The sequence below is a fragment of the Odocoileus virginianus genome, chromosome 6, assembly GCF_023699985.2.
Source record: "Odocoileus virginianus isolate 20LAN1187 ecotype Illinois chromosome 6, Ovbor_1.2, whole genome shotgun sequence".
In the NCBI taxonomy this organism is placed as follows: domain Eukaryota; kingdom Metazoa; phylum Chordata; class Mammalia; order Artiodactyla; family Cervidae; genus Odocoileus; species Odocoileus virginianus.
Genome location: NC_069679.1, coordinates 50,443,706 through 50,457,424, shown reverse-complemented (window position 1 = coordinate 50,457,424; position 13,719 = coordinate 50,443,706). Strand labels below are relative to the sequence as shown.

General features: G+C 34.1%; 1 protein-coding gene across 2 annotated transcripts in view; it reads right to left on the bottom strand.

The window, feature by feature from the left end:
• Positions 1 to 13,719, bottom strand: part of MYEF2 (myelin expression factor 2) — a 42,557-nt gene that overhangs the window by 9,225 nt on the left and 19,613 nt on the right. The window contains exons 10-16 of one of the 2 annotated variants that reach the window (XM_020875473.2): positions 11,585 to 11,686; positions 10,099 to 10,149; positions 9,723 to 9,791; positions 9,319 to 9,417; positions 8,956 to 9,027; positions 7,015 to 7,223; positions 6,884 to 6,935 (exon numbers count right to left, since the gene is read on the bottom strand). In XM_020875473.2, coding sequence (XP_020731132.2) covers positions 6,884 to 6,935; positions 7,015 to 7,223; positions 8,956 to 9,027; positions 9,319 to 9,417; positions 9,723 to 9,791; positions 10,099 to 10,149; positions 11,585 to 11,686 — 654 coding nt within the window. The remainder of the gene's footprint in view (positions 1 to 6,883; positions 6,936 to 7,014; positions 7,224 to 8,955; positions 9,028 to 9,318; positions 9,418 to 9,722; positions 9,792 to 10,098; positions 10,150 to 11,584; positions 11,687 to 13,719) is intronic. The other variant, XM_020875474.2, reaches the window with a different exon arrangement.

The following is a 13,719-nucleotide window of genomic DNA, read 5'->3' as shown; positions in this document are numbered from 1 at the left end:
TTCTCTTTAGAGTTAATATCATTACTGACTCTATACAGACTGGTATTTGAAATAAATGCATATCATTTATAAAAATATATGGCCATAAAAATCCATCATCCAAACCAGAAACTTGAGAGTAAAAGGGAGAGATACTACTAAGTACACACAGATAACAGACATAAACACTGACACTATCCGCAGGCAAACAGGGATGTATGATAACCCAGTTCACACAGATTTAGATCATGAGGTGTGTAACTACTTACCATGTTTCCCTCCCTTTGAATATGTAGCTGCCAGATCACTATGAGCTAACTTTAGTCTGGCAATAAAATCAAAGAGCCAGACATATTTAGTTCTATAAAGGGGAAAAAAAAAAAAGGAAAAGGGAGGAAGGTAAAAGAAAAGGGCTTATCAAAAAATTGCATAAGCCCTTTCCACGTGATGGGATGGATTTTTAATCTGAGTGCATGAGTAAGATTTTTTTCATGTTTAAAGTTTGATCTGAATGATTTCTAACAACATCCTGGACTATTTTTTACTTTTGTTTATTTATCCATCACCACCTTGCCCCATTACTGCATTTTTTTTTAAACCGAGTTACCCATCTACTTAATGCTAATTAAATGGTTCAAGTTTTATTAACTATTCATTATATCACACTGAGCCAAAACCATGACCTGTAACCCAGGTTAGGCAGTCTTTAACTGTGTTCTAAAAGTTATCTGTTGTTTAGTCGCTAAGTCACATCTGACTCTTTGTGATCCCATTGACCATAGCCCACCCAGCTCCTCTGCCCATGGTCTTCCCAGGCAATTATCCTGGAGTGGGTTGCCATTTCCTTCTTCAGGGGATCTTCCTGACCCAGGGATTGAACCGTTGGTTCCCAACATTGGCAGGAAGATTCTTTACCACTGAGCCACCAGGGAAGGCCCTTCTAAAAGTTCCAAAACAGACTAATTTCCAGAGAAATTATATTACAATGGTTAAAGTTGATCCAAACAATTTTTAACCTACAACTGGTAAAAAACAAACCACCGCTGTGCACCCTTAGTAGGAATGTAAATTGTTGTTGCCACTATAGAAAACAATATGGAGATTCTCCAATAAATTAAAAACAGTAATACTATATGATATGATCCAGCAATTCTACTCCTGGGTATTTATCCAAAGAAAACAAAAACACTAAGAAAGATATACACACCCCTTTGTTCATGGCAAGATACAGAAACTAACTAAAAATTCCATAAAAAAAGAATGAAATCTTGCCATTTGCAACAGCATGGATGGACCTAGAGGTTATTATGCTAAGTGAAATAAGCCAGACATAGAAAGATAAACATTTTACAATTTCATTTATATATTGAATCTAAAAAACAAATAAACAAACAAGATAGAAAAAGTTGTACAGAGAACAGGTAAGGTTGTCTGAGTGGAAGATTAAGAGGTACAAACTTCCAATCACAAAATAAATGAATCATGGGTATGAAACATACTACATGGGGAACATAGTCAATAACTAGCATCTTTTTATGGTGGTAAATTGTAACTAGACTTTATCGAGATGATCATCTAAAAAGTAGGGAAATATCGAGTAACTAGGTTGTGTAACAGGAACTACATAAGGTTGTAGATTAATTATATTTCAAAAGCAAAGAAACAAACTCAGAAAAAAAAGAGGTCAGATTTGTAGTTGTCAGAGGCAGGGAGAGGGCTGGAGAGGGGGAATTAATAAGAAGGCAGTCAAAAGGTACAAACTTCCAGTTATAAGATAAGTAAGTACTAGAGATGTAATGTATAACATGATAAATATAATTAACACTACTATATGCTATATATGAAAGTTATTAAGAATAAATCCTCAGAAAAAATCCTAAATCCCAAGGAAAATTTGTTTTCTGTTTCTTTAATTTGTGTCTATGAGATGATGGGTGTTCACTGAGCTTCTTGTAGTAATCATTTTACATGTGTAAGTCAAACCATTTATGCTGTACACCTTAAACTTATATAGTGCTGTATGTCAATTATATCTCAATGAAACTGGAAGAAAAAAGTAAAAAACATACACAGAAATCATATTTTCTAATAAATATCATAAAATGAAACATTTTACATCATAAAATGAAATGAAAAACTATATTTTTAAAAAAGCTTTAAAGATAAATGCAGAGTAATTTCCATAGTCCTCTTAGTATCTCAAATGCTGGGACCTGAAAACAACCAAGTTTAACTAAAGCACATCTTAGTAAATGGCAGCATTTTTCAGTGATTTCAAAGAGGACTGTGGAGAACATTCAAGAGCTTTTAAGGTTAAAGGTTCTTCGTTATCCTAAAAATTTTAGGGTTTTTCTTAACATAAGTATCCTACCATAGGTTTAACAGTAATACTGAGGTTCACTCAAGCAAGAAATCTTCATAACTTCAAAGGAAAATATGTAATTATCTCTTGCAAAAATATGTTAATCTCCTAGGACAAGTTTCTCCGTTTTTTCCTCTTAAATTTTCCCTCTGTTTAGGAATCATGATTCAGACCCCCAAATTCCTGACTTCACAATGATCACAAGGCTGTTCAGCTGACAAGGTCTATCAGCTAAGATAACTGAACTTTCTTATATTCTGGACACTCAGGCTTAGAACTGGAAAGTTCTGTTTTCCAAGTTTCTCAATTCCATAAAAACACCAATAGAGATATTTTCTTTTCTAAAGACAAAATAATTGAGGAGAAAAAAGTTTAGCTTTAAGTGAGTAATATCAGATTTCCCTGGCTTTTTCCATGCTCTGAGGACTCCTAAATGACTTAAAAATCTACTGATCTTAGATGATTTCAAGAAAAATAACATAGTACTGCTATTTCAGTAACAGTATAGGACAAACTGATGCTTTAGAAATATGGTGCTGAAGAAGACTCTTGAGAGTCCCTTAGACTGCAAGGAGATCAAACCAGTCAATCCTAAAGGAAATCAACCCTGTATATTCACTGGAAGGGCTGATGTTGAAGCTGAAGCTCCAATACTTTGCCCACCTGATGCAAAGAACCAACTCATTAAATAAGACCCTGATGCTGGGAAAGACTGATGCAGGAGGAGAAGGGGATGACAAGGACGAGATGGTTGGATGGCATCACTGACTCAATGGACATGAGTTTGAGAAAGCTCCAGGAGACGGTGAAGGACAGGGAAGCCTGGCAAGCTGCAGTTAATGCGGTTGCAAAGAACTGGACACAACTGAGCTACTGAACAACAACAAATAGGACAAAAGAGTATGAAATGAGAAATCAGTATTACAATGATCAAAGATATTGCTGTTACATACTCTAACTACAAAAATGACTTCCTTGCAATAAAAGAAACCTTTCTACTTTATTTAACTCAGTCTATTAACTAATCTTGTGGGGTATACTCTGGAAAATGATGGAAAAGCATATCCAAAAACAGGCCAAGTATAAATAAATAAATAGTTGAATAAAATCTACTTCCAAAGTATAGCTATAACATAACCATGGGAGAAAAAAATGCAAATCAAGATATTCCACAAGAAACTACAATTATGAAACAGGAGACAAAAAACAGTTTTAGGGTTTCTTTACAAACAATAGAAAGTAATTATCTGTGAATGTTCTTCATATTGTCTTTCTACTCATACTGCATTGTTTTACTGTTAAGTTAATCTTGACTACACTAAGTCATGCTTGATGCAGCATGTGAAAGCTGCTCAGTCATGTCTGACTTTTTGCAACCCCATGGATAGTCCATGGGATTCTCCAGGCCAGAAAACTGGATTGGGTAGCCTTTCCCTTCTCCAGGGGATCTTCCCAACCCAGGGATCGAACCCAGGTCTCCTGCACTGTAGGCAGATTCTTTACCAGCTGAGCCACAAGGGAAGCAGCATGTGTTTTAGTAAATAAAATCTACCACAAGTCTCCATTTTCTGTGCAGTTAACAGATCTTCTAATTGATATAGAAAACTTTGTGGAAACTTAGATTATGGAAATCTGTAGAGCAATGTTACTTTTGTTACAGTTTAGATAGAGCAGGAATAGTTAAGAATGGGCTTTCCTTGCACTGCAATGCTATGGTCCTGCATCATACTAAGCCACTGAGTACAGTTAAAGGCAGTTGATAGGCTATGCCTATTTGACCTCGTTAGCATAACCTAAACCAATGTGGGATCCAACTCTAAATGGTTCACTTATATTATACTCTGCCTTCTTAAAAATGCATATTCTGAGGAATTACACTGAGCAGAATAAAGGAAGATCTACTTTACTATTCTCACTTAACTTCTCATCTTGTTATATTTGGAGATTTGAACAGATTTTTTTCCTGTATTATATTTGCTGAGGAAGTACTAAGGGTTATATAACTCATACTACCTTTTCTCAGCCTTTGTAACTGACCCATTGAGGAAAATTAACCACTATAGACATTTAATGATCAGAGGGCTTGCTGATGGGTCATTTACTGACAGTTACTATTTTAGCAGAGAGCATGGAGTACCACTAGACTCTTACTAAGTAACCAAGAGAATATACTTAACTTACCTTGGGCCCAGGGGGTTAACAAAGAGCAAAACACTGACCTACACTATGGAAAGGGTCACTAAAGGCTTGGAAGCAGATGAGAAACAAACTTCTCATTCTAAGAAAGAAAAATTCTTCAGATTTAAAAGTAAATAAATAAAGTGATGTGGCAGAAAATTGTTCAGTTCATACAAGCCAAATAAATAACTTCCATAGTTGTCAATAGCTGGACACTTAATTCTATATTACCATAACTTATTTTCCTTTCCACTGATGTAAGTTCAAGTTTAAAATAGAAAAATGGTAGGAAATAACTTATATTACCTTAATATAAATCTAAAAGTCAGAAGCTTTTACAATTGAGAAAACAAAAAAAAATCATTACTTTCATGACATAACACAGACTGATCAACAAGGGACGTAAGACTAGAGCTAAAATAACAAAGTTAACCACTTTATTTTATTAGCTAAAATGTTGTACAGATTTTTAAGGTGTAGATTTGGTTACTAGGTTTTTCCTTTTAAAATATGTTTTTGAGTTAATGATGTCCTCCTGTCAAAACAATGCCAGTAGCAAGTACAGAAGCCCACCAAAGACCTCAAATTTGCTACAGTGTCTGATCTCGAAAGGAAATCTACCTACAGATGACAAAGAAGAGTCAATTCAATATTGGTCACACTTCCATTAATGTCATTATTTGTCCCATTTGTTCTTTATCTTGTTTCACTTCTACTTAATCATATGATATTTGGAGTTTTTTTTTTTTCACTGAAACTACAATAGCAGGGGTTATCTATACTTACTGCTACTGCTCCCTCATTTGATGCATTTCACTAAGGACCTGATATGTTCACTTCCCTGTAGTCTATGGGATTCATGGCTAGCTGCTTACTCATTCTGGCAGATCTTACTCCTACAAAGACTACTAATACCTCAAAACAACTTCATAATTCTGCTTTCTCTTAGTAGCAACTATTACTACTAGCTGACTTATTTACAACTTTTTTATCAAGAAAAATTATGTTTCTCTTCTTTGAGTAAACTAAATAAATATAAATAAGAGGATAGTCAACTAAAAGGAGTCACTAGAACATTATAGACAGATTTATATTGTATGTTCTTTGAGGGCAGTGGTAACATCTTACTTTCTTCCTCTTTGCAATCCTAATGACAAGCAGACTGCCAAAAATATAGTATTTGGAGATTTAATTAATGACTAAATAAGCAAAAAAATGAATGAAGATCTTTTCAGAATGCTTAACTCATTGATAAACATTTAATAAACCCTTACTATATATACAGAAGCAATGAAGGGTGCTAGAATAAAAAGATAATGGTTCTTGCCCTCAAGAGCCTCCACTGGGAGGGAAGAAAACATGTGAACAGATTATTATAAGAAAGTTAAGTATAAAGTACTCTCAGATAATAGCTTCCAAAAGATCACTATCACTGTGATAGTGGCGACAAAGGCTACTTTTACAGGAGAACACTCAAACTTATCCCCTTCACGATCTCTAAAAATTAAAGATAATAGTCCAAATACTCTTAACTTTACATTAACTCTCAAAGGCTGAATGTTTCACTTTTATTTAGTCATTTTTCATCATTATATGCCACCTACATAACTTACTATTAATGACTATACTCTCTGGGTTACCATGCAAGAGCAGACAAATATTAGCAGGAAATTTGTTACTTTGCTCCACTCGCACTAATTCTCTCATCATGACAAAAAAAGGCCCTCTTTTAAAAGTAATAAACCACCTAATTTTCTACAGAGCTAATCAACATATTATGGTTGTACAGGTAGTATCATTATAGCCAAGAACAGTTTATAAAAGAAACAGAAGGGCCAACAGCATGTACCTGTCTAAGGCATTCTAGACAGTGGGTGCTATGCTACCTACCACCTAAGCTACCTGAGTTGTACAAGTGACAAGAGTATGCAGAATGGGTCTCATCTATTAACTCCATATCACTTAGAAGTCAGGATTTCATTGGGTCATACTGACAATGCACTGCACTACATCATAAACAAACAAAAAAAAACCACTCGTTAATATTTCCCACAGGGAAAAAAAATCTTTTTAAATGCAACCAGTGATGATATAGTAACCATGTTAAAATCAGGTAATAAAATATGCACCTTTTTTATCCACAAAGACTCTACTCAATGACAAACTCTACTCTAAATCTTGTTATTTAGTACTAATATGCACTGCTGTTATATCAGAGGATAGCAAAATAATTCATTTCTTTGAAGTGGAATTAACTCAGGAATAAGCATATGGAAAGGTAATGATCTAAGCAGTATTTTAAAGTTTAAAATCAATTTTTCCTCCATAGTCAATATTAATATATCTACAGTTTGGCATACTTACCACACTGACTGAATTTCTCTTTTAGTTTCTGCCAAGTCAAGTCAAAAGGCAGCTAGAATGAAAAAAGGTATTAGTAACAGATATACAAGGAAAAAATTAATTTTAAGTATCCTTTACATTTAGTTGCTTACATTTCTGACAAATATCTGGTTGCCTTTGGAGCCTATTCTGTCTCTCATTCCGCTTCCCATCGGACCCGATAAAAATCCTCGATCCATATCGATGCTTCTCTCCAGTATAGCTCCTATACCTGGTCCCATTCTATCAAAGCTGGAACTCATCCGATCCAGTCCCATCCCCATTCCTCCAGTCACACTGTTCATGCCACCCATTCCACCACCTGGATTTTCAAGAAGGGAAGGGAGGATTTGGGAATTTGGTATTTTTGTTTTAAAAGCAGAAGGAAAAGGAGAAGCAAGAAGAAGGAGAGAAAGAGGAGGGAGAGAATCATTTTTGAGAAAGAAAGGGAGATAAAAATTAATTTATTTATGTGATTAGACAATATATAAACATAAAATTATTTTCATACATGTGATATAAAACAATCTTCCAAGGAACAAATTTTAATTTGGTATATATTAGGTTAGTTGAATGTTAATGGCTAACTGAATCAGTTTATTCTAGCCACTGTATAACTACATTAGACATACACATTTCTATGAAGTTATACTCATATTATAAAACATAATATAAATTTTCTACCAATTATTAATATTTTATTCATTAATGTTATAGTAGTTTTTCCCCTCATTTTCATTTTCTAATATTACTAAGTTTAGTAATTATTAGAACAAAGACATATGGGATAAATTGAAATAATTACAACTCACACACCAACTGTTGCTCTCATCATACTATCCTACATGATATTCTCTTCCTAGCTTACCTTTCACCTCAGCATCTTGTCTCACATATAATTTCTCTTTTCATATCAATTCAATTTCCAATAACCAAAGAACCTAACTTTTAGTCTCTATGTTATACAGAACTTGTAGAGATAACAAAAAACAGAATCACATCCCTTTAGCCAGAGCCTGAGAATCTAGCTTGTATCTCATACCCACTTGATTGCTATATTCAAGTTGAATCCTCTTTATTCCAATTCTACTCTTTCTCAAATGTATCCTTGTTTCTCATAGCTATTCTAGTATCCCCATTCTAAAAACTAACATCACCCTCAAATTTGTTTTCTGTTAACAACAAATATAAAATTAGGGGAACAGAAGTATAGACACTGAGGTGAGAAAGGAAGATAGGGATATTATATTTAACAGGAAAATGGCCAAGGTTGACAAAAGATGTTGAAAAGAATAAAATGAGAAGCAAGGTACAAGTATCTTCCACTGACAAGATTTTTTTAAAACTCACTCTTAGAACAGTTCAAGTAGACTGTGTTTCCTATCTGTGAGATTTCAATCAATTAAAGGAAGTCAATAAAGTATGGAGAGCTCACACAGACATGGTTCAACAGGAGTCAAAATTATCAGCCTTGTGTTAAGGCTTAATATAAGTCCTAAAATGTACTAGTGGAAATAGAGGGAAGAAATTTAGAATTCTCTAGGGTTGCAACAATGGTACTCTTGATTCTATCATGGAAAGATTTAAGAGGCGAGGAAATAAGCATCTCTTTCAATCTTGCCATCAAACTCAGGAGGTCTCAAGAAGTGTTAGATCTGAGGCAATTCACCCATGTTTACCAGAAGACACAAGCTGTTCATAGATGAAATAAGCTAGTCTCCAATATAAGAAAGGAAACAAAATTGATGCTAAAGCTAATGTTGTTCCTGACACATGATTAGAAAAATCCCCAGATTCATTAGTTGGAATAAATGTTCTTGAATTGGGTGACATTAAACACATATTCTGGTGTTTAGAAATGTCAAAGAAGTAAAATTCAAAGTTAGTTTAGAAATTTCAAACAGTAAAGCTCAATAACTACCAAAGTTTCTCTAAATTACAAGTCATAGTAACATTTAAGAACAAAGTATTACTATACTACAATAACTACTCTTGCAAAGTTTTTTGCAAGTACTCAAATATTACTATAAAATTCTAGTAAAATTTAAACCTACTTATTCCAGATCCTACTGGACCCATGTTAGAAGCTCCTATTCTTCCTGCAAACCCTCCAATCATTGCACTGCCTAAACAAGGATGGAAAGATAATATACTAATTAATAATCATACTTTAAAATTCCCAAAGTACCATGCTCTCAGAAGATGTAAAAAAACTGAAAAATACAAAGTCTTCTAGAAATAGGGTTCAGATATGTAACTGAAAAAGAGAGCTAGTACATTAAAATCTGTAAAGTATTTTTCTTCAAGTAATAAACTGCATGAAACATTTTAAATGTCTACTTTTTCATAAAAAAGAGAGCCAAACTCTAAAAATATAACCTGCAAAAAGAAAAGGAGAAGTAAACAGCCAGCCCTACCAAGTCTACCAAAGGAATCTCCAAAGCCTCGATTTATTCCAATATCACCACGTCCAAAATCTCTGTCCATGCTACTAGTCATCGCACCACGGTATAGCTCTGAAAAGATTATGCAACAAATTAACCCTTTTTCAAGTATTATCAATAAACAGTAATCGATTTAGGAACTTATTGAAACTAAACTGTAAAGACAGCAAAAATCACAATACAGAAAGTCCGTGATTCACCCAACCTACTTTCTATGCCACATATATCCCAGTCCTGCTATATCTGTCCTTATCCCCTAGTGCCCATACATCCTCTGAAAATATCTATGGTATCCATCCCTAAGTAAAGGGGGGACATTTTTAATAATAAGGAAAATGAAATGTACCACACATATCCCACTATATACATTTACCTACCTCCCATTCGACCAACTCCTCCAAATCCTCCCATGCTATTCATTGCTTCCAGACCACCAAACCCAATTCCTATGAAATAAAGATTAAGTTTGAGATGTGACTGTCAGCTGTATAGGTGAATGGTGCATTTTGTAAATGTTAAGTCTCATCAGTAAAAACTCTTCACCTACCCTACCCTTGTGCAACTGCTTCATAACACATCACCTTCCATATCCCTTAAGTATGTACCAGGCTCAATTTCTGCTCACAGCCTTTAGGACATGAGCCAATAGTAAATCATGTTTTGTTTTCCTTAGAATTCTTAACATATTTCTAATTCACTTAACATGGTGATGGGTACATACAAAAAAAAAAAAAAAGAAATACTTATACATACCTCCTCCAATTCTATTCATTCCTCCAAAACCTGGACCATCCATTCCCATACCTCAAATGAAATACACAATATTTACTTTCAATAAACTTTATTTTAATGACTAAAGAGTGACAAAATGCAAAAGCACAATAGATATAATACTAGTCTAGTCACAGTGGAACACTAGAGAAGCAGCAGGGCACAGACAGGATGGTTTAAAGTGCTATGCCATAGCAGTTGTCTAATCAAGAGTCTTTAAAAAGGCCTCTGTGAATATTCATTAGTCAAGAAAACAAAATTCACTGGTCATGCTCACATTCGGTTAGAGAATATCTAGGATTGGGCAAGAGTTCATTATTTTTTCAATTCACACACACAAGTATCACTACAGCAGATTGAGAAATCAGGTCTCCTTTAAACATAGCAGCTAAGGGATCAGTAAAAAAGAATAAAAATAGTATGTGTTTAGGAGGGCAGAAGGCCTAAGAGTAAAGGAGAAAATTTCCACCTGTTTAAATGAGAATGATTATTTTAACTAACCTCACAATTTAAATTGTAGCTATAGCACCTCAACAAAAACAGGAACCAGAGAGCATTTATTAGTCCATCAATTAAAATAGCAATTCTCAAAATATGGTATGGGGACCTTTGAGAGCTCAACAGGTCAAAACTATTTTATTATTCAAATAATACTAAGATATTGACTGTTTTACTCTCACTTTCTCCTGAGTATAAGGTGGAATTTTCCAGAAACTACACAATAGATGGTATTATAATGAACTGAATTCAGAAGCAAATATAAGAGCATGATTATCTTGCATTAAGCCAAATAGAGATGCACAAAAGGTGAAATATCACTCTTCTAATTTTTGTTTTCTTAAAAACTATATCTATATTTATGTTAACACATAATAAGTTTATTATTATTTTAAATATGCAAATTTTTAAGTTCTAATTTTTAATTTCTAATAAAGTAAATACCGACAAATATAACCACATACACAAAAGCACTTTGAGTCCTCAACAAATTTTAAAAGTATAAAAGGGTTCTAAAACCAAAAAGCTTAAAAATTAATTTTCAAAGATAAACTGTAGATTACTCTAGGTGAAGAGTCAAACAGCTATCTGACAAGCTACCTTTCCAACTAGATATTCAAATTTAAATTCCTTACAATATGGTAGTATTTCACCCATTCCACAAATAAAGTATATCCATGATATACAAGACACAAACAATACTGCATATTCTCCTTTGACAATTCAAAATCCACAGTACTAAAAGGCTAACTGTAACATGGCTGGCCTCAGAGGAACCCTCCTGACCTTTGCCCAATCTCTTTCATGTTCTCTGCTCTTAAGGTTTCATTCTTTTTTCAGACTGAAGTAACATCTTAAATACTCAATTATAAACTAGAGTCCTTTCAACATTATTACAAACTGTAAGTATAAGCTTTACAATCTAACAAATGTATCATTTGAAAAGAAATAATAAAGTTAGAATACTTACCACTTGGACCTAAATTTCCCATTACACCACCTATGTTCAACTGGCTGGCACTAATAGGTTGTCCACCTGGACCAAGTCCCATTCCAATGCCTCCAAGACCACCTAAAACACAAATAAGGATATTATTATCAATTCATATTTGATCAACTGCCACTGAAAATTTTAAAACTATATGCTTGTAGTAGTATTTCTAAAAGTTTGCAGATTTGTAAATAAGAGCACCGGTTCTTGTTTTCATTGAAATATAGCACACTGAGGCCTTACTATAATATCATTTATTAAAGAGAAGTGCTTTATGAAGCAGGTTCATCTTATATCACAGTCAAATAAATGCATAATGAAAAAGAGTAATGAAATACTAAGAGCATTCTGAATCACTTTATAAATGACCTATATATCTAAAATATGCAGGTATTGAATCTGTGAGTGAAGTGAAGTCGCTTAGTCGTGTCCGACTCTTTGCCACCCCATGGACCGTAGCCTACCAGGCTTCTCCGTCCCTGGGATTTCCCAGGCAAAAATACTGGAGTGGGTTGCCATTTCCTTCTCTTAAAATCTAGGAATTACTTTTAGATGGTTCAGAAGAAACTAAAAAGTCAACAACCAAGTAAACATAATATTGAATAAAGCAAATGTTGTATTACCTAGTTTTATCATTGACATATTTATATGGTATCTTCAGTGTTTTCATATCTGTTATGGACAGATGAAGTAGTTTTTGAGACCTTAAGTTACTTGCAAAATGCTATGTGATTAAGCTAACACTAGAATTCAAGTTTTCTGTCTCTAACTCCAGTATTCTTTTTACTTCTCTTAAACTACTTAAATTCACTGAAAATAGACTCTAAGAAGATAATCTGATGACCTTAAAGACAGTGGGAACTGTTTTACTCTACTAACTCTAAGTTTGGTTTTAAAGTTCCTGCTAGTCAATGAAGCAATTAGTAAATTCTAAGGGTTAAGAAAACCATATATTATATGCTTTTTTTTTTTTACAGTACAGAAGTATGTTGTGTTAAATTGGAAAGATCACTGTGACCTGGTAAAAGAAATACCTTTTTTCAGTTCAGTCCCTAAAACTGGTTCAAAGCAATAGCACAGTTAACTATCAATAGTGCTCATGTCTACACGTAACACTCTTATTTTCATCTCTGATACCATTGTTCACTAAAAGGAACCAGGACTCTTTAAAAGTAGACCAAATTCATGTCTCAGAAAAGGAAAAATCATGGATCTGGGAAATTCCATTCTTACCAGAAAGTAAGAATATCAGAGGCGTAAGAAATGAAAAAGCCTCCATTTGCCAAGTTACAATAATTTCAGCAAAGGAAGTGGAAGCAGAGGGAGAAATGAAAGAATAAAGACATTAAAAATAATTAACTTAACAAACTGATTCTGTCAAAGTCTATGAATTCACACTACATCTCAAAAGAAAAGAGTACATAAAACCATAAATCTTGAAAAGAATAGATATAAAATAAATATGAAAAAAACATGAATATAATAAAGGATTACTTCTAATCTAAATAAATTAAAGAGTTCCAATCCCTGTAGCTTAGTTGGTAAAGAATCTGCCTGCAGTGCAGGAGACCCGGGTTCAATTTCTGGGTTGGGAAGATCCCCTGGAGAAGGAAATGGCAACCTACTCCAGTATCCTTGCCTGGAAAAATCTCATGGACAGAGGAGCCTGGTGGGCTGCAGTCCATGGGGTCACAAAGAGTCGGGCACAACTGAGCAACTAACACAACACAACAACAACAATGGTGGAAAAGAAAATTGAAAGCCCTTACTTTACAAAGCCAGGATCTTAACAGATGACACCCTGAGCAACAAGGAAGGGCAGAAAAGGACTGCCCTACAAAGGGAGAACAGGCAATATTCAAAGACATGTTGAGAATTTTCCAGAATTTATTTTAAAAAATTGAATTCTCAATTGTGAAAGCCCAATAAAGGATAATCCACATCCTCACTGTAGTAAAACTATATGCCAAAGACAAAGATCTTAAAATCAGCTACAAGAAGAACACAGCTTACCTACAAAGAAAGGACAATTCAGCTGACAGCTGACTCAATAGCAATAATGGAAGCCAGAAGACTGGAATATTCTAAAAGTGCTGAGGGAAAATAACTACCTT